Genomic DNA, 18,757 nt, shown 5'->3' on the forward strand with positions numbered 1-18,757 from the left:
GAAGAGCCTTGAACATCATACCCTGATATGCAACACAGAGTCTTTAACACAACACCCAGCTGTGCAACACATCCTTGAACATCTTCTGCAACACAGTCTGGAAATTCATAACCAGGTAGGCTATGCAACACACAGAACCTTGAATATCATACCCAGGTATAACCTATAACACAGAGCCCACCATTCTCTTAACATTACTGAACAATATACACACTTCAGATTCATGAACACTATTTATACACAAATTCTGCCCTCCGCTCCTTTTCCAGAAAATGGTCTGTGACCCTGTCATAGCAGCTGGTTGTGCTTTCCAGAGACTTCACCAATTTCTGTTAGCAGCTAGCACTGCAGATCCCAATAAGGCTCCAGCTAGCCTACAATCAGATTGAACTACAAATGAAATAAACGAGTGAATTCACGAATGATCAAACTGATAGAATGGATGAAAGTTAACAGAGCACAACGAGTAATATTTACATTTATTTACAGAGTAATGTACAGAGACATCAATGAGAAGAACCGTTTATATGAAAAGAAATTCGGACAGCACTTTGGCACACGACTACACTTTCTCGACATCCGCTAGGGACTGACTGATCATACTTCCGTGTTCCTCGCCGAAGTACCGCCCTCCTCATGTCTTTCAAACACTACCTCCAATAATCCTTTATCAGCCCGGCTTCTTGTCCCTCCCACTGTCTCGTTTAGTCCCAGAGAAGCCCGGCTTCCCTGGAAGTGACGATTTTGTTGATTTTAACCAATAACAACTAGCCAAAATTGGCTGTTCAGAGCCGTCTCGTAGACTGCAACGGATACCCGGCTGCCAGTCAGTGTTGCCAGATACTGCTGACGTTTTCCATCCCAAAATATATTCAAAACCCGCCAAAATGCACTTAAAACCGCCCAATCTGGCAACACTGCTGCCAGTCCATAGAGCCCATTGAAATAAGAAAGGTTACAGCCTGGCAGCAAAGGTGATTCTCGTAGCAAACTGCAAGTTCGTCAGACATCACTCAAATAAGTTACAGGATAGTTATGAACATAAATACAATCTTGGGCATATATTATGTTATGCAAGTTATTGTTTTAATGAGAATTCAACGTCGTAGACGCCGCAGTTTAGGGAAAGAATTTTAGGGGAAGCCCAGCTTCCCTTGTTGTCTCTGAGAAATCGCCCCGATATATAATATATATATATATATATATATATATATAAAATATATATATATATATATATATATATATATATATATATATAAAATATATATATATATATATATATATATATATATATATATATATAAAAGTAGTGCTGAACAGTTGTTCACTGTTTGTTTATATGATGGAAAGTAAACCAATTAAAATACTCAGAAATGTTTTTTAAATTTTTTTTTTATTTGTCTCATCTGGTTTGGCTGGGGCCGAGGTCTCCAAACCCAAAACCATCTCTTATTCCATGACAGTGAAATGAAAACAGATGGTTTGCAAAGAAAAGCAACCAAACAAACCTTGCTGTCTAGGTGAGCTCGATGTACAGCCATTGAGCTCACGTATGAGATGTTCTACTTCATCATGCATTATCTCCTGCTAAGTAAGAAGATAAACTTGATTTTAATCAACTTTGGCTTGCAGACGTTTTACTGAACTATTGAGTCTTTTCTCTCTGCTTCCATGAAGACACAAGTGGGATTGTTCTTGGCTCCGTTCATCTGTTCCTCTACTGTAGTAATAAAATTGGCTTTTAATTAGAAAAAAAAACAGCTTCGTAGAAAAATAAGGTTTTATTCGGCAAATACAAAGCTGGAGGTCAGAGGAGTGGCGTCTGCTCGTAAAGCTGAAGGTCAAGGCGAACTCTGACCTCTCCAGTGGGGACCTCGTGGAGTAGCAGACGCCGAGTCAGCGGCCCTTTACCGTCCTGATCCTTCTTTATGGTTGCTACAGGAACCTCCGTGCGACCCAGGAAGTCTGAAAACACACAGATACAATACACCTGTATATGTACAGTATAGTAAGCATCAATATTTATAAAAGAAGAGATTCTGCTAAAGAGATAAAAGATGCTGTGATAACAGATGCTCTTTTTTTCTGGTGTGTCTGTGCACTTGCCATCGGGAGAGAACTGATCCCGCTCGAACACTGTGATGCACAGGACGTCCTGGTACAAGTCTTTAATGAAGAATTGACAGCTGAAGTTCCATTTTGGGTTAATCGTGTCATTCTGAGGCCGTGAGGTGTAGCACTGTGCTCCCATAGACAGCTCACAGTATGGGTTACTCTTACCTACAACCAAACACCACACACACAAACCTGTTACGATTAACAGGACCGGGTGGAATGGACAGGTCCAGGAACTTTACTGAACACAAGAAGCCATGCTCAGATTATTCAATTGAATGGAATAGTCAAGGGTTTCTCAGTCAAAACCTGAGAAGCTTGTACTCAGACAAACTGTTGGACAAAATCTTTACTTTCATCCTTGACACCTCAGGGCACGTTAGAGTCTGTCGATAAATATATAACATCTCATCTCATTATCTGTAGCTGCTTTATCCTGTTCTACAGGGTCGCAGGCAAGCTGGAGCCTATCCCAGCTGACTACGGGCGAAAGGCGGGGTACACCCTGGACAAGTCGCCAGGTCATCACAGGGCTGACACATAGACACAGACAACCATTCACACTCACATTCACACCTACGCTCAATTTAGAGTCACCAGTTAACCTAACCTGCATGTCTTTGGACTGTGGGGGAAACCGGAGCACCCGGAGGAAACCCACGCGGACACGGGGAGAACATGCAAACTCCACTCAGAAAGGCCCTCGCCGGCCACGGGGCTCGAACCCGGACCTTCTTGCTGTGAGGCGACAGCGCTAACCACTACACTACCATGCCGCCTAATATATAACATATCTAAACATTTTTAAAAAGGCACAAACGATTCACCCAATTCACAATTCGATTCAATTCACAATGTTGGGTTCATGATTTTATTTTCCAGCGATATTTTTGGGAAAAAAATTAAATTAAGAAAATGTTATTAACAACAACAAAAAAAAAAAACTGCAGCATTTATTTTCCTATTCTTTATCAACTTTAACAAAATATCCCTTTTGATAGATAGATAGATAGATAGATAGATAGATAGATAGATAGATAGATAGATAGATAGATAGATAGATAGATAGATAGATAGATAGACTTTTGTTTCATTTTCTTAATAACCAACAATAATTATTTACCCACATTTGTAAAGGTTGGAGTAAAATATAACAGCCTATTAACTAAAATATTCCTGTTATTAAAACAAAAAAGTACTTTTATGAACATTTGTACTTCCTCCATTTGCTTCTCATCCTTATCTTTCAGCAGTCTGTAAAAACGGAGCTCAGATTTCTTTTTGGACACAATCACACAACAGCTCTTTCACATTTATAGATCAATTTTTTGTATTTTCCCAGCATTAGAGCTGTGCTACTTCCACCTGCACTGAAGTTGCATGTATTCCCACTATTCTTTGTTTGCAATAGATGTCACTTCCGCTAGTGATCCACCTCATTATGTATTCCAGCTGATGAGCAGGCATCGTATTTGTTTACAGTCGCTTTGCAGTAGTTTCTTCTGTTTCGCCTCCAAATCTGCCAAATTGTTGCTCTGTATTTGGATGTTCAAACTGATCAAATCAAGAAAAAGACCATAGGATACAAAAAGAAGTCGTGCACAAGGGTGAAAGAATGAAAAATATCTTTTAAAAAAACGGCGCACAAACCTTTCACCGTGTTCGAAAGGAATCAAGAGTCCACATGCTCATGTTTGCAGCGATCATTTTGTTAAAGGTACATACATCATGATACTTTACATATCTAAAATCAAAACTTCTAATGTTAAGAGTTTTCTGACATTTTGGATGTCATAAAACAAACCGTTGAAGAAACGATGAAACCAGTTTTTATTTTGGCTTCGACTGAAACTTGATGGTTTACGTATTTTTTCAGGTTGTCCAATGATGTCAATTCGGAAGTCTGAGCTACATTTAAATGTCATGAAATAAAACCTAAGTTATCGTTGCAAAAATGCCCACAGCATCTCCGACTCGAATCACATACTGCACTTCAGCTTACATTACTCACCCTTGCAAAAATAAGACGATTATTGTCCTTTAGAAATCTGATTCCAACATCATGAACCCAGCCACAAACGAAAAAGTTATCGGCTTCAAGACTTTTCAAAGCTTTCATTTGATTCTTTATGTAAAACGATGCTTGGATGACCATACTGTATAATTGGAAATTTCCGGAAACCGTATGTTCGGAAAGTTGTTGAAATCGCTTGAAAAGTCTGTCTTTTTTAAGCTGCAGGAGTCCAATCCATCACATAAATATATGTTTTCTTGATATCTCGATTTTGCTTTTGGTTCTAGTCTGTTAACATAGATGTAGAATGATTTCCACAAGACGACGACGGATGCGATGCGTACTTGGCTTGGACGCCATCTTTGATTGCAGCCCGTCACTTGGAAACCGTAAGTGAACCAGGAGGCAAAAAATCATGTGATTGCAAAGAAAGAATTTTCTGTTATTAAAAAGCCCTCTGCTGTCTAAATAATGCTATTACAGCTTGGAAAAACTAAGCGATTATGCACCCTGATAATCATCACAATTAAAACATTTCATCGATTCGAATCATCATAAATAAATTTGTATCATGATTTATTGTTGTACGATATATTGTGACATGCCTACTTCATACATGTCAACCTATACGGATTGTCCGGAAATTATACGGATTTTAGCTCATTTCGAGGGCGTACGGGCGTATAAACAAAGTCTTACGGATTTTCAGTATTTTCTTTTTTTTTTTTTTTTTTTAAAGATATTTTTTTGGGCTTTTTGCACCTTTATTGGATAGGACAGTGTAGAGACAGGAAATGAGCGGGAGAGAGACGGGAAGGGATCGGGAAACGACCCCGGGCCGGAATCGAACCCGGGTCGCCCGCATTCACGGCACGGCGCCCCAACCACCCGAGCCACGACGCCCCCCATTTTCAGTATTTTCTGACCTAAATTTATTTTGTGTATCTTACTTGAACATCGTCAGCTGATCGTCGCAAAAACATACAAAAGCTCGATTTATAGACAAAGAACAGCATGTATGCAGGGGCAGATAACCCAGACTATGTGAAACCGGATGTTTATTCCTCAAGCCTCGTGCAGTATCGCGACTGTGAGACTTCGCTCGTTCCGATCTGCATTTAAATGCGCCAAACGGTCATTGTTCGAACGATTTTCTCATTGTGCAGAGCAACATTGTTTACACCTGAGAGATTTTGAATAGCGTCTGCTGAGTGAAAGAATGGGAACACCGAGAAAGAAAATAAGATACGGCGGGCGGTATCTTCCTGAATGGAAGGAGACATTTAATGGTGTCATTGTTCAGGCGAAAAATGAGGAGTATGCACACTGCACAGTTTGTGTGCGAGATATAAAAGTTGCGGCGTCTGGAGTTTACGACGTGAGGGAACACATGAGGTCCAAACTACCATCAGCGAAATTTGCACCAGAAACAGAATCAGCCACAAATGACGATGTTTGCAAAGCCTAAGACCGATGATCAACCAACAAGTGTAATAAGAGCAGAAGTTACGATCTGTAATTTTATTGCTCAGCACAATTTGCCGCTAGCCGTTGCGGACCACCTGACAGAACTGTTGCCGCGAATTTGCACGGACAGTACGATTGTGAAATCTATCAGCTGTAGGCGCACCAAAACAACGCAAATAATCAAAAAGAGCTTGGCCCCCGAAGCTACACTACCGATCATCCAGCACTGCCGGACGTCGCCATTTTCCTTGATGATCGACGAATCCAATGACAAAAAGACGGACAAGCGACTGGCCGTTTTGGTGCGGATCTTCGACATAACCAGAGGGGCAAAGTCAAGAATCATAGACATGCCCGTGTGCAATATCGGCACGGGCGAGGCGATTTTCAACATGCTGGACGAAGTTCTCAGGCAAGTTCTCATCTCATCTCATTATCTCTAGCCGCTTTATCCTTCTACAGGGTCGCAGGCAAGCTGGAGCCTATCCCAGCTGACTACGGGCAAAAGGCGGGGTACACCCTGGACAAGTCGCCAGGTCATCACAGGGCTGACACATAGACACACAACCATTCACACTCACATTCACACCTACGGTCAATTTAGAGTCACCAGTTAACCTAACCTGCATGTCTTTGGACTGTGGGGGAAACCGGAGCACCCGGACACGGGGAGAACATGCAAACTCCACACAGAAGGGCCCTCGCCGGCCCCGGGGCTTGAACCGAGGACCTTCTTGCTGTGAGGCGACAGCGCTAACCACTACACCACCGTGCCGCCCTCTCAGGCAAGTTATATTTACTTATTTATTTATTAAGTTTGGTGCGATTCGAAGGCTATAAGGATTTTATGTTGATTTTATGGATTTCTTCCTCTGATACTACAGGTGGACGCCCAAAGGAGTTGACATGTATGCTACTTAAAATCTGTAGAGTTTGTCCTTTCATAGATGGAGCTACTTTTTCAGGTGGAGGTGTGACTGTAGGTGTGTGACTGTGGTGTATGGATACCACAAAACCAAAACTACACTTTACTGTATTGCTCCAATGTTGTAAAGTTGGATACAACTCCATAAAAGCAGCTAGTCTGGCTAACGCAACTTCAAAGCTCTGCGAGCATTGGTCTGGCAAAGATATTAAGCCCAACCGTTTCCCAAAGCGCGTGGTTGACCCGCCTCCCTGAAATGCCTCAGTTTGCTACTGGCCGAAGCCAGAAAAGGCTGTGATGAAGCTTAAACCAATCACATCACTCTTTCCTCTGACGTATGTGACACGACGGAAACTGCTTGAGTAACAGGAAGAAGATAAATACCTCCAGGGCTGCTCTTTGCTCCGTTTTCAATGAGAACTTCCCGTTGAGTGCTTTCAATGCAGCATCTACTGCTGTGTCAAAGGCTTGCCGCTGCTCCATGTTCGTAATGTTTCTAGTGAATGAAGCGCTTCCGGCATAGATTCTGTAAACAATCTATGGCTTCCGGTCACAGTTCTACTACGTCACTGCCTTGAACACGCCTCTACCCAGGGCCGTTGGAGATGCTCAAAGTTGATTGGCTCCCGATTTTTCGGGAGCTTGGAAGAGCTGGAGATAGCTTGCCTTGCCAGACTAAGTTCGCAACAGGCCCCCGTGTTGCGTCACACTTAGGATGGGCGGGCCCAGGCTAAAAAGCAGCTTGAATAAGACTTTCTGTCATGTCTGTGGCATTTTAACACTTTTACTGTATAACAGATGTACCTTTTAATTCCTGTCATTTGTCATGTATTTTAAGCTTGCTCAACAACTGAGCTCAACTAAAGGAAAACTCCAGCCTGAATCATATGTTTATATCGAAATACTGGTTAGTGATTCTAGTACTAATATGTTGCTTGGTGCTGTATGTTTATTACTCATCTCATCTCATTATCTGTAGCTGCTTTATCCTGTTCTACAGGGTCGCAGGCAAGCCGGAGCCTATCCCAGCTGACTACGGGCGAAAGGCGGGGTACACCCTGGACAAGTCGCCAGGTCATTGCAGGGCTGACACATAGACACAGACAACCATTCACACTCACATTCACACCTACGCTCAATTTAGAGTCACCAGTTAACCTAACCTACATGTCTTTGGACTGTGGGGGAAACCGGAGCACCCGGAGGAAACCCATGCAGACACGGGGAGAACATGCAAACTCCACACAGAAAGGCCCTCGCTGGCCACGGGGCTCGAACCCAGACCTTCTTGCTGTGAGGCAACAGCGCTAACCACTACACCACCGTGCTGCCCCATGTTTATTACTCCTATATAAAATTATTAATTAGTTTTGTGCTGCGTTGGTATCACAGGGAGAGTTTGCGTGTGGTTACAACGGCGTTTAATGGGAGAAAAAAATCATTGCTTCATGGGTTCATTGTTAGGTCATAAAAACAAAATGGCTGAACGAGTAAGTGGGTGTGGCCAGACGATATGGTGAAGTGAGAAGTTTAAAACTTGGAATTTCATTTTCAAATAATTATTGGACGCCACTGCATGTCAGCAAGTGTGTGTTCTGTATTTCTCACCATTAGGCTTGCAGGGTTTTAGCTCAACAGCCTCCTGAGCCGTTACTAACAAACGTCCAATGCCACTTGTCTTCTGAGAGCGAGCTGTAAAATACACACATACAATCCGAGTCTAACATTTCTGGAATCAAAACTAGACAAATGTTGAATGTGAAGAAGGATAGTTTGGTGGAATAAAGCAAGACAAGACCTGTTTGGTGTCCAATTTTAGGAGTTACAAGGCTATAAGGTGGAACTGTAGCAGAAAACTGGAAGCTATTCTAATAATTTGAGTTTTGATTTCTTAACCAGTTGGTTTATGGAGCTCACTGAAGAAGGAATATTAAAATTTGGGATGTATTTATGAAAATGATTTTGGTTGAGATGATGATTAGAACATGTTTTTTTTTCTTCTTTTTTTGCTGATTGCCTTCATTTACAGGGCAATGGAACATGCATAATTTATTTATTTATTTATATTTTTGCTAAACAATTCCTTTAAGTATTCGCTGTCCTTCTCCAACCTTGGTAAGCCTTCTCTCTTTTCAGCTTCTCCGTCTCTATGAAGTGTTCTGATGCTGTTTTGATTCTCTGGACCCATGTGGTTCTGATAAAAATAAAAAAAAACCACAGAAACATGATCAGTGTTTGGGGAAAGCCTTCAGTGACAATTCCAATATTATCGATTTATCATCACTGGGAGCACTTACACAAGAAAACATCATATTCATTTAAATCCAGATAAATGACGAGGAGGAAAATTAGTTTTACTGAAACTTCCCGCAGTTTGGTTTGGTTTGGCGATGAAATAATTTACACAGAACTTTTACTCAAAGACTGGTAAATGAGGCCTGTTGCGTGTGTGTGTGTGTGTGTGTACCTCTCGTTGATGCTGTCAGCTTTCAGCGTGTACACACGGTCAATGTGCGAGATGTGAAAGATCGGGTCTTCGCTGGACGGATCAGACGGCATTTTAACCAACACTTCATTCAAAAACACAGGCTAATGAGAGCGAGAGAGAGAGAGAGGGGAGGGTATTTTTCTATCATACACCCAGCTTCTATAAATACATATCTTTAGTCTATCCACATTCACTGGATATGAGCAATTGCATGCTCTGATTGGCTACTCTACTACGAGGATATTAGCTCATATACCATGAGTAGAGGAAAACAAAATGGCGAGACGTGTTGCTGAATCAACTGAGGACGAAATAAAAACTCTACTTGAAAACAAACCCCCAAAAATACAAAAAAAAGCAACAAAATATGGAATAAAAGTATTTGATGGTAAGAATGTATCTTTTTTTATTTTTCAAGAATCGTTATTATCGCATTTTTCACAAATTGCTACTGTCATTTCGCCGGTTTATTTACATTCTAAGCGGAAATGATTTTGTCAGACGTTTTGTATAAAGTTTTTATTTATCGAATTTGCAAAAAATAAAAATGCTCCATTTCTCAAAATCCAGTGAATGTGGATAGAATAAAAGTTATTCCACTCAATCTCGGTGCTACGAGCCTCGCCAGCTATCGGCTCATGTACGATTTGATTTCAAGGAATAGCTGTTAATTATACGAGTTCTATATACTGTTACCGTTTTGTACATCTTGAAGACGGCGTTGGACTTGGGGCTGAAAGGTCGGTCAGTGTTTGAGGAGAACTGTTTGGAGGTGTACGTAAAGAGCAGGAAGTCACTGAACAAGAAGGCCCAGAGTTCCTTGTTGCTTTTAGCCTTCCAGACACGCCCACTGTGCAGCAGCTTGCGAGGACCCAAGCAGTTTGTCAGAGAATTAAAGACCAAATGCTGGAAAAGAGCGCAGAATAAAATAACGTCAATTCATGTACAGTAGTATTTATTGTGATACTCTACTCTATCAGTAGATCTTAAATAAAAATGCAGTTGCTGGTAAATGGGGGCAAGATGCAACTTCTTATTACTCTCAGGTCAAAATAATTATCTGTGTGTGGGGGGACTTTACTATTATTTCATGTTAAAATGAACAATTGGTGACTTGGAGCCCAACAGAACAACCTCCAGCTCTGACAAACACTTATGTGGGCGTGGCTTATAGTACTATTGATTGCTGACAAGATAAGATTGTATAAAGAGGTTCCGCTCTTTTCTTTCATTGTATAGTGTTAAAACATTACAACGTTAATAAGTCCGGCTCACCTCGATGACCCCCTCACACTGCACGTGGTTCTGCAGCCACTCAAGTCTGTCCGAGTTTTCCTTCTCCCTCACACCCTCATTAACCTGTGAGCACAGAAGCTCCGCCCTCTCCAGCGCGTCCCGAAGGTTCACCTGGTCCACATGACCCGTTGGTGTGTTTTCCAAAATCTACAACCACACAGGGATGAAGACAAGAAATCTACAACCCCGATTCCAAAAAAGTTGGGACAAAGTACAAATTGTAAATAAAAACGGAATGCAATGATGTGGAAGTTTCAAAATTCCATATTTTATTCAGAATAGAACATAGATGACATATCAAATGTTTAAACTGAGAAAATGTATCATTTAAAGAGAAAAATTAGGTGATTTTAAATTTCATGACAACAACACATCTCAAAAAAGTTGGGACAAGGCCATGTTTACCACTGTGAGACATCCCCTTTTCTCTTTACAACAGTCTGTAAACGTCTGGGGACTGAGGAGACAAGTTGCTCAAGTTTAGGGATAGGAATGTTAACCCATTCTTGTCTAATGTAGGATTCCAGTTGCTCAACTGTCTTAGGTCTTTTTTGTCGTATCTTCCGTTTTATGATGCGCCAAATGTTTTGTATGGGTGAAAGATCTGGACTGCAGGCTGGCCAGTTCAGTACCCGGACCCTTCTTCTACGCAGCCATGATGCTGTAATTGATGCAGTATGTGGTTTGGCATTGTCATGTTGGAAAATGCAAGGTCTTCCCTGAAAGAGACGTCATCTGGATGGGAGCATATGTTGCTCTAGAACCTGGATATACCTTTCAGCATTGATGGTGTCTTTCCAGATGTGTAAGCTGCCCATGCCACACGCACTAATGCAACCCCATACCATCAGAGATGCAGGCTTCTGAACTGAGCGCTGATAACAACTTGGGTCGTCCTTCTCCTCTTTAGTCCGAATGACACGGCGTCCCTGATTTCCATAAAGAACTTCACATTTTGATTCGTCTGACCACAGAACAGTTTTCCACTTTGCCACAGTCCATTTTAAATGAGCCTTGGCCCAGAGAAGACATCTGCGCTTCTGGATCATGTTTAGATATGGCTGCTTCTTTGAACTATAGAGTTTTAGCTGGCAACGGCGGATGGCACGGTGAATTGTGTTCACAGATAATGTTCTCTGGAAATATTCCTGAGCCCATTTTGTGATTTCCAATACAGAAGCATGCCTGTATGTGATGCAGTGCCATCTAAGGGCCCGAAGATCACGGGCACCCAGTATGGTTTTCCGGCCTTGACCCTTACGCAGAGAGATTCTTCCAGATTCTCTGAATCTTTTGATGATATTATGCACTGTAGATGATGATGTGTTCAAACTCTTTGCAATTTTACACTGTGGAACTCCTTTCTGATATTGCTCCACTATTTGTCGGCGCAGAATTAGGGGGATTGGTGATCCTCTTCCCATCTTTACTTCTGAGAGCCGCTGCCACTCCAACATGCTCTTTTTATACCCAGTCATGTTAATGACCTATTGCCAATTGACCTAATGAGTTGCAATTTGGTCCTCCAGCTGTTCCTTTTTTGTACCTTTAACTTTTAGAGACAGGGGCCTCTTATTGCCCCTGTCCCAACTTTTTTGAGATGTGTTGCTGTCATGAAATTTCAAATGAGCCAATATTTGGCATGAAATTTCAAAATGTCTCACTTTCGACATTTGATATGTTGTCTATGTTCTATTGTGAATACAATATCAGTTTTTGAGACTTGTAAATTATTGCATTCAGTTTTTATTTACAATTTGTACTTTGTCCCAACTTTTTTGGAATCGGGGTTGTATCTTAAAATTCTCCAAGCAAAGATAACACACACACATACATATCTTTTCTGCAAATCCACGTCTGCTTATGATCCATGTGTAGGACTGAAAGTCTCATGTCTAGATCTAAAACTGAGAACTAATGACTTTATCATAATTCATTAAGAGACTACTTTCCACCCTATATAAACTCCTGGAAGGTTGGAAATGGAGCATGACATTTACAGAAATGATCATGTCTTCATACTGTTTCTGGTTAGAAGGCTCACATTTCTGATGAGTAAAGGATAGCGTGTGATCCTCTGCATGGGCTTCAGCAGGAAGCTGGACAACGGCATTCCTTTACACCTGTAATTAGTGGCAATTTTCTGCAAAACATTTGGGACGGAGTTGGAATCAGGGTTGGACAACATATGCTAGTTGGTACACTAAAAAAATGTACAGTATATTCTATGCCAAAAGAATCACCTTTAGGAAGAGCTTGAATTCAGGTGAGGCGTCAGTTTTCTGCTGCAGCAGGGCGGCTGCATTCAGTTGGCAGCTGCAGAAGCGGATGTAGGCCTGCATGTGTGAAAGCTCAGATGACAGGATGTCTCCGATCACCTGCACGGGCATGCGCTCACCTGCCGTCTTCTTACGCACACGCAGAGCTCTGAAACATTTACATTTCAATACTCTTTTGAGAAACTTACCAGAGACAACAAGGAGTCATGGTCCAAATGGTCCAAATAAGAAAGTCTGGTTCTGAATAAAGATTTTTGGTCAGCGTTTCTTATCGTGAACTCTTCCGTCTTTCTTGGTGCAATCCCATAATTCTGTCCCCAGAGTAGAGTTTCGTATGGTAAAAATGATACCACAACTTCACAGCTTATACACTCACCAGCCACTTTATTAGGAACACCCATGCATCCACCTCCTGTTTTGTTTGATGCAGTTCTCTAATCAGCCGATCCCTTGATGCATCAAATCATGCAGATACAAATCAAGAGCTTCAGTTAATGTTCACAATGTTCAAACATCAGGATGGGAAAAATTGTGATCTCACAGTGAAGTGTGACTTTCTTTCAGGCCCTGTCCACACGGCAACAGATTCAGGTGAATCTGATAAAATTGTTTGTCGTTTCGGCCTGGCGTCCACACGGCACCGGCGTTTTGGGTGCCCCAAAACGAAATCTTTTGAGAACGGGTTCCAGAGTGGAAAAATCTGGCAACGGCGCCGTTGCGAAGTCGTCTGGATGAGTAGAACGGATTTGTTTACAATGACATCTCAACCACATGACTGTGAGTGCTTCACGCCGGGTAGAAGTGTAACGAACTCGATGCGAGTTGTCAACAAATAAAAAGGAAAAAAAGGAGCGGTCTCACCTCTTCAGATGTTGGTTTAAGTCTGACAATACATTCCTCAAAAAGGGCGTAGAAGAACAAAGCAGGGCTTTGAACCAGAATTTTTTTCCTATTGGTTCGTTCCGAACAGAAACGGAATTTTAACGTTTCCGGTTTTGGGTTCCACCATTAAATAGACGTTCCCGAACCGGTTAGAACAAAAAAAATTTCGTTCCCGGAACGGTTAATTACGTTCCCTGTCAGCTGTTTAACAAATGGCTATAAAATTATGTCTCTGTCTCATCCAGCTTAAGCCAAATGTAGGCTAATTCTATTACAACCTTCATTAAATAAGACAAGAAATAATTCAAAACAATTATTATTTCAAATGTTGGCGATTTGGATTCTCAGTATGTCTTCCCATCTACACAAACAGAAAAAGTGCCAAAAATGAAAGAGAATTCGTTTAGTGTGTTACCAAAGGCTAGTCAGGCCCTATAGAGGGCTACCGCATGACGTCACCGCGCCGCGAGATTTTGTTAGGTGCCATATTGGAAGACCAAGTACACATCTATGCAAGTACATACATACATAAAACAAACTACACCTGAAATGTAGCCAGGGCCGGTTCTGCCCTAATCTGGACCCGGGTGCAACATCGCGCAAACCTCAAAAAAAAAAAAAAACAGTCTAAATCAGGACAACCATCACATAACTATAACTATAAACATTTTATATCAACTATTTTAACTAAATGGGCTATAATAAATAAGCCTGCAGGCAGCCACGACGGGCTGCCTCAGAAAAGTAACCATTTGTCCTACCTTAAAACTCGTTTTGCATTTTCTGCCTCCTTTTTTGTATTTTCGACCCTGCGTTTATTTTCTTTCCTTTTCTGAAAACCCGATTTGTGTCCAGACATTTTGTTCTGCTACCAACGAACTAACTCGTCAGGTCTCGTCTCTCGAGCCCGCGATGATTCCCGTGGGAAGGGCAACAACTGATACATTTTTACAAACAGCCAATAGGGAGGTTACAATGTTCAGGCTCTTCTTTGCTCAGACACTCAGTAATTCACTTATTATCACATGGAGACGTGATAGCAGTCCACCTTCCCGCTCTCTCCATTCAGTCAGCGAACATCACACAGGAAGTGAACCCCAGCGGGTCATAGAAACTTGCGCAGGAGAAGAATGACTTTTTTATTTGTAGGCTACGGAAACTTTGAGGAACGAAATAAAAACCGGTATTAACCGGTTACCATTATTTTTAATAAGCGTTTCTGTTCCGGAACATAAAAAATAATAAAGTTTCTGGTTTCGTTTCTGTTCCATGTGAAATAGAAAAAGTTCCCGGTTTTCGTTTTCGTTCCTTGAACCGGTTCAAAGCCCTGAAACAAAGTAATCCATCAACGTGTAGCATTCAATTTATTCCGGACCATTAAAGAATTCTGGAGGATATCAGAATGTTAGCGTACCGGCTTCCATCTACCCCCGTTCATTCCTCTTTCCGTGTCTCCATTCAAAAAACGAGCACGTGATTTAAAGGGACTAGGATAGGATAGGGAGTGAGAAGGTGTGTGCGTGTGACAGTGACAGGGAAGAATCTAGGCTCATGCTCGCCCTGAATTTCTCTTAAAGTGAAGGCAGAAGAACGTTCAGAGCCTGGCCAGGGTTTCTATGTATTAATTTACATAGACGTTTTAATATGAAATATAAATAAGTGTATTAGACAATAGATACTATTTTATGCTACTGATTAATAATCAAAACTTTATGTGGCTGATGCTACAGAAGACGGGGTTTATGCGCATGCGTAAACCCCTTCTTCTATTGTTCTGGTGTCTCCGATGCGACCGTCTTACAGCGCACGTAGAGGTGTGGCATGTGTATTGCATCGTTTTCAGCGAGCGTTGCGTTGCCATATGTACCTGATATTTTACTGATCCGTTGCCCATGTGGACACGATACTTAAAAAAAAAAAAATCTCGTTGCCGTTGTCATGTGGATGTAGCCTCACTGTGGCATGGGTGTTGGTTTGAGCCAGATGGACTGGTTTGATTGAGTATTTCAGAAACTGCTCATCTCCTGGGGTTTTCACACACAACAGTCTCTAGAGTTTACACAAAATGGCGTGAAAAACAAAAAACATTGATTGAGTGGGCGACAGTTCAACGCCTTGTTGACAGGAAAATGGCCAGATTGGTTCGAGCTTTTTTGCCAGGAAGGATATAGTAACTCATAGCAACTCTTTACAACCGTGGTGAGCAGAAAAGCATCTCAGCATGCAACAGCAGAAGAACACATTGGGTTCCACTCCTGCAGCCAAGAACAGGGATCTTAGAATCAACAACAAGTTCCTATTAAAGTGGCCGGTGAGTGTACATCGAATAGTTGGTGTACACCGACAGTTGGTGCTGTGATTCACTCACTCACTTGAGAAGTTTAGTGTTGCACATGATCAGCTCTCTCCAGTTCACAAAGATCATACTCATCTCAGCCTCGGTCAAGCGACCCGACTCAGCCATGGGTTTGTAGAACACCTACACAAATACAATTAAATCACAGTCTATACAAAATTAAATCACATTGACACCTGAGTGTTACGACTGATCAGCTCTTCAGAGCAATTCATACAACTGGACAGTGTAAATTAATCCATCCATCCATCCATTATCTGTACCCGCTTATCCTGTCCTACAGGGTCGCAGGCAAGCTGGAGCCTATCCCAGCTGACTATGGGCAAGAGGCGGGGTACACCCTGGACAAGTCGCCAGGTCATCGCAGGGCTGACACATAGACAACCTTTCACACTCACATTCACACCTACGGTCAATTTAGAGTCACCAGTTAACCTAACCTGCATGTCTTTGGACTGTGGGGGAAACCGGAGCACCCGGAGGAAGCCCATGAGGACACGGGGAGAACATGCAAACTCCACACAGAAAGGCCCTCGCCGGCCACGGGGCTCGAACCCAGGACCTTCTTGCTGTGAGGTGACCGTGTTAACCACTGCACCACCATGCCGCCCATGTAAATGAATCCATCCATCCATTATCTGTAGCCGCTTATCCTGTTCTACAGGGTCACAGGCAAGCTGGAGCCTATCCCAGCTGGCTATGGGTGAAAGGCGGGGTACACCCTGGACAAGTCGCCAGGTCATCACAGGGCTGACACATAGACACAGACAACCATTCACACTCACATTCACACCTACGGTCAATTTAGAGTCATCAGTTAACCTAACCTGCATGTCTTTGGACTGTGGGGGAAACCGGAGCACCCGGAGGAAACCCACGTGGACACGGGGAGAACATGCAAACTCCGCACAGAAAGGCCCTCGCCGGCTACTGGGCTCAAACCCAGGACCTTCTTGCTGTGAGGCAACCATGCTAACCACTACACCACCATGACGCCCGTGTAAATGAATCATTAAAATAAAATAAAATTTAAAAAGAAAGTAAAATGTGCACAATTCCCTTCCTTTCCCAAATGTACTTGGTCAACCAGGACATGTTGACTAAATCAGATAAACCAGTGGTGTATTTGAGTATATTTTAGGAATATTTCTAATTTTATGTCACTGTTTTACTTCACAACAGTGTTAAACGTGTCTAAGTTTACATTTATTCATTCTTAACTTTTTATATACTGTCGTTGTTGTTTAATCAATCTATCTATCAATCATGAACATTAGGAGTCGACTCACAGATCGAAAAAGCCGAGTCTTAGCTGATGGTGTCCAATCACCAAAATGGTGCTTCAGATCAGTGAGTCGATTCCCAGCATTCAAATCCATTCAATGATCACGAACATGAATCTTCAAACTCAAGAGAGAATACAAGTGGATTTCTGTGGTAATTAAGTTGTTAGAATTTACTACCGATGTCTTTTTTTTTTTTCAGATTGTTAGTTTCTGAAAACGATTATGTAAGGTTTGGAATTTAGATTTAGATGAGAAATTGTGTTATATTTAATACTGGAAGTTTCCTGTCAGGTTAGCTCCCATTAGCTACCAGTAGAACAGCTGAAGTGTGCTTCATATATATATATATATATATATATATACATACAGGCCCGCCGACAGGGGGGGACAAACAGGTATGTTGTCCCGGGCCCAGGAATGGGGAGGGCCCAGAACTGGGCTCTCATGAAGTTGCGATTATTTTATTTCATTTCAAAATGTGTTGATTTGGGGGAGAAATGTGCTATATTTGCATTCAATAAATGATTTCTAGATCTTTTGCCTTTATTGTCTTTGAAAAAGGCGTCAAGAACCCCCTACCACCCCTAATGCAAAAATGGTTTGGTCTGACTCTTTGATTAAGGTGAAAAAAACGACATCGTTCAATCATAGCGCTTCGACAATCAGTGTGCGTGCCATTTGCCAACATGCACAAGTCAGGAGCACAGAAAAGAAAAGAGAAAAAGAGAGGAAGAAACCAAGAGACTCATGGGCTCACTGCATAAATATTTTTAAAAAGATTCGGATGATGCAGCAGGTACTAGCAAAGGCAGTGGGGCAGCTGAGCCAGGTAAGACACAGCCAACTTTTTCCAGCCCCGTAAAGTAACCCCAACCAAGGCACACGCGGCACGCAATTCATGTTACAAACGAGGGGAGAGCAAGTCACACTGAACACCATATCAAACGCACAGGGCATTGAATCATTTCATAACCACAACGGCTTAATAACATTGTGTTTCATATATCTGATTGAAGCTAAGAATATTCACATTAGCCCGCAATCATATCCCGCCGTTTCTCGAGCGGTGTGTTCTTCTCTGCTTTTCACACTGGACAGTACACACACACAGTATACTATGTTCGCCCCCAGCCCTGCCCGAAATCCCCCGTCCATCGCTGCTCCTTCAAGAGCACCCCGATCGCGTGATTATAGTAGACTATCCACGAGTTTAGGAAGGCATTGCGGGGGCTGTCGCATGCAGGCTTGGGGCGTAACGGAATACATTTAATGGCGTTCGGTTAAAGGATACAAAATAACAGTAACCGCTTATTCCGTTACAGTACAGGGGGGAAAGATTCAGTGAAATTGGGGATTACTTCACAGGATCACAATGTGTGTGAGGTTGCTGGTTTTGGGCTTTTTTTTTCTAAGGAAATGTTAAAATGTTAAAACTGTAAAAATGTTGAAATGCTAAAATGAAATGGTTGTTGAACGGTTGAATGGTTTTTGAATACCTGTCATTTAAGGGTTGGAGTGAGTAGAGACTGGGATAAGAGAGGTGGGGGTGTGTGTGGGTTGGCCCGGGGGGGGCCCATTCAGAGCATTTTGTCCCGGGCCCAGCCAAAGCTGTCAGCGGCCCTGTATATTTTATATATATACAACCCCAA

The 18,757-nt window shown here is 42.1% G+C and overlaps 1 protein-coding gene across 5 annotated transcripts in view; it reads right to left on the reverse strand.

The window, feature by feature from the left end:
* Window positions 1-1,374: 1,374 nt before the first annotated feature.
* The window catches only part of itsn2a (intersectin 2a), a 109,131-nt gene continuing 91,748 nt past the window's right edge, over window positions 1,375-18,757 (reverse strand). For all 5 annotated transcript variants that reach the window (XM_060913808.1, XM_060913805.1, XM_060913807.1 and 2 more), the window contains 10 exons: window positions 15,839-15,945; window positions 12,549-12,732; window positions 12,350-12,448; window positions 10,285-10,452; window positions 9,706-9,915; window positions 8,989-9,110; window positions 8,633-8,715; window positions 8,130-8,213; window positions 2,107-2,280; window positions 1,375-1,965 (listed from right to left, as the gene is read on the reverse strand). In XM_060913808.1, the coding sequence (XP_060769791.1) occupies window positions 1,808-1,965; window positions 2,107-2,280; window positions 8,130-8,213; window positions 8,633-8,715; window positions 8,989-9,110; window positions 9,706-9,915; window positions 10,285-10,452; window positions 12,350-12,448; window positions 12,549-12,732; window positions 15,839-15,945 (1,389 nt within the window). In that variant the 3' untranslated portion in view covers window positions 1,375-1,807. The remainder of the gene's footprint in view (window positions 1,966-2,106; window positions 2,281-8,129; window positions 8,214-8,632; window positions 8,716-8,988; window positions 9,111-9,705; window positions 9,916-10,284; window positions 10,453-12,349; window positions 12,449-12,548; window positions 12,733-15,838; window positions 15,946-18,757) is intronic.

The sequence above is a fragment of the Neoarius graeffei genome, chromosome 2 (genome assembly GCF_027579695.1).
Source record: "Neoarius graeffei isolate fNeoGra1 chromosome 2, fNeoGra1.pri, whole genome shotgun sequence".
Lineage (NCBI taxonomy): Eukaryota > Metazoa > Chordata > Actinopteri > Siluriformes > Ariidae > Neoarius > Neoarius graeffei.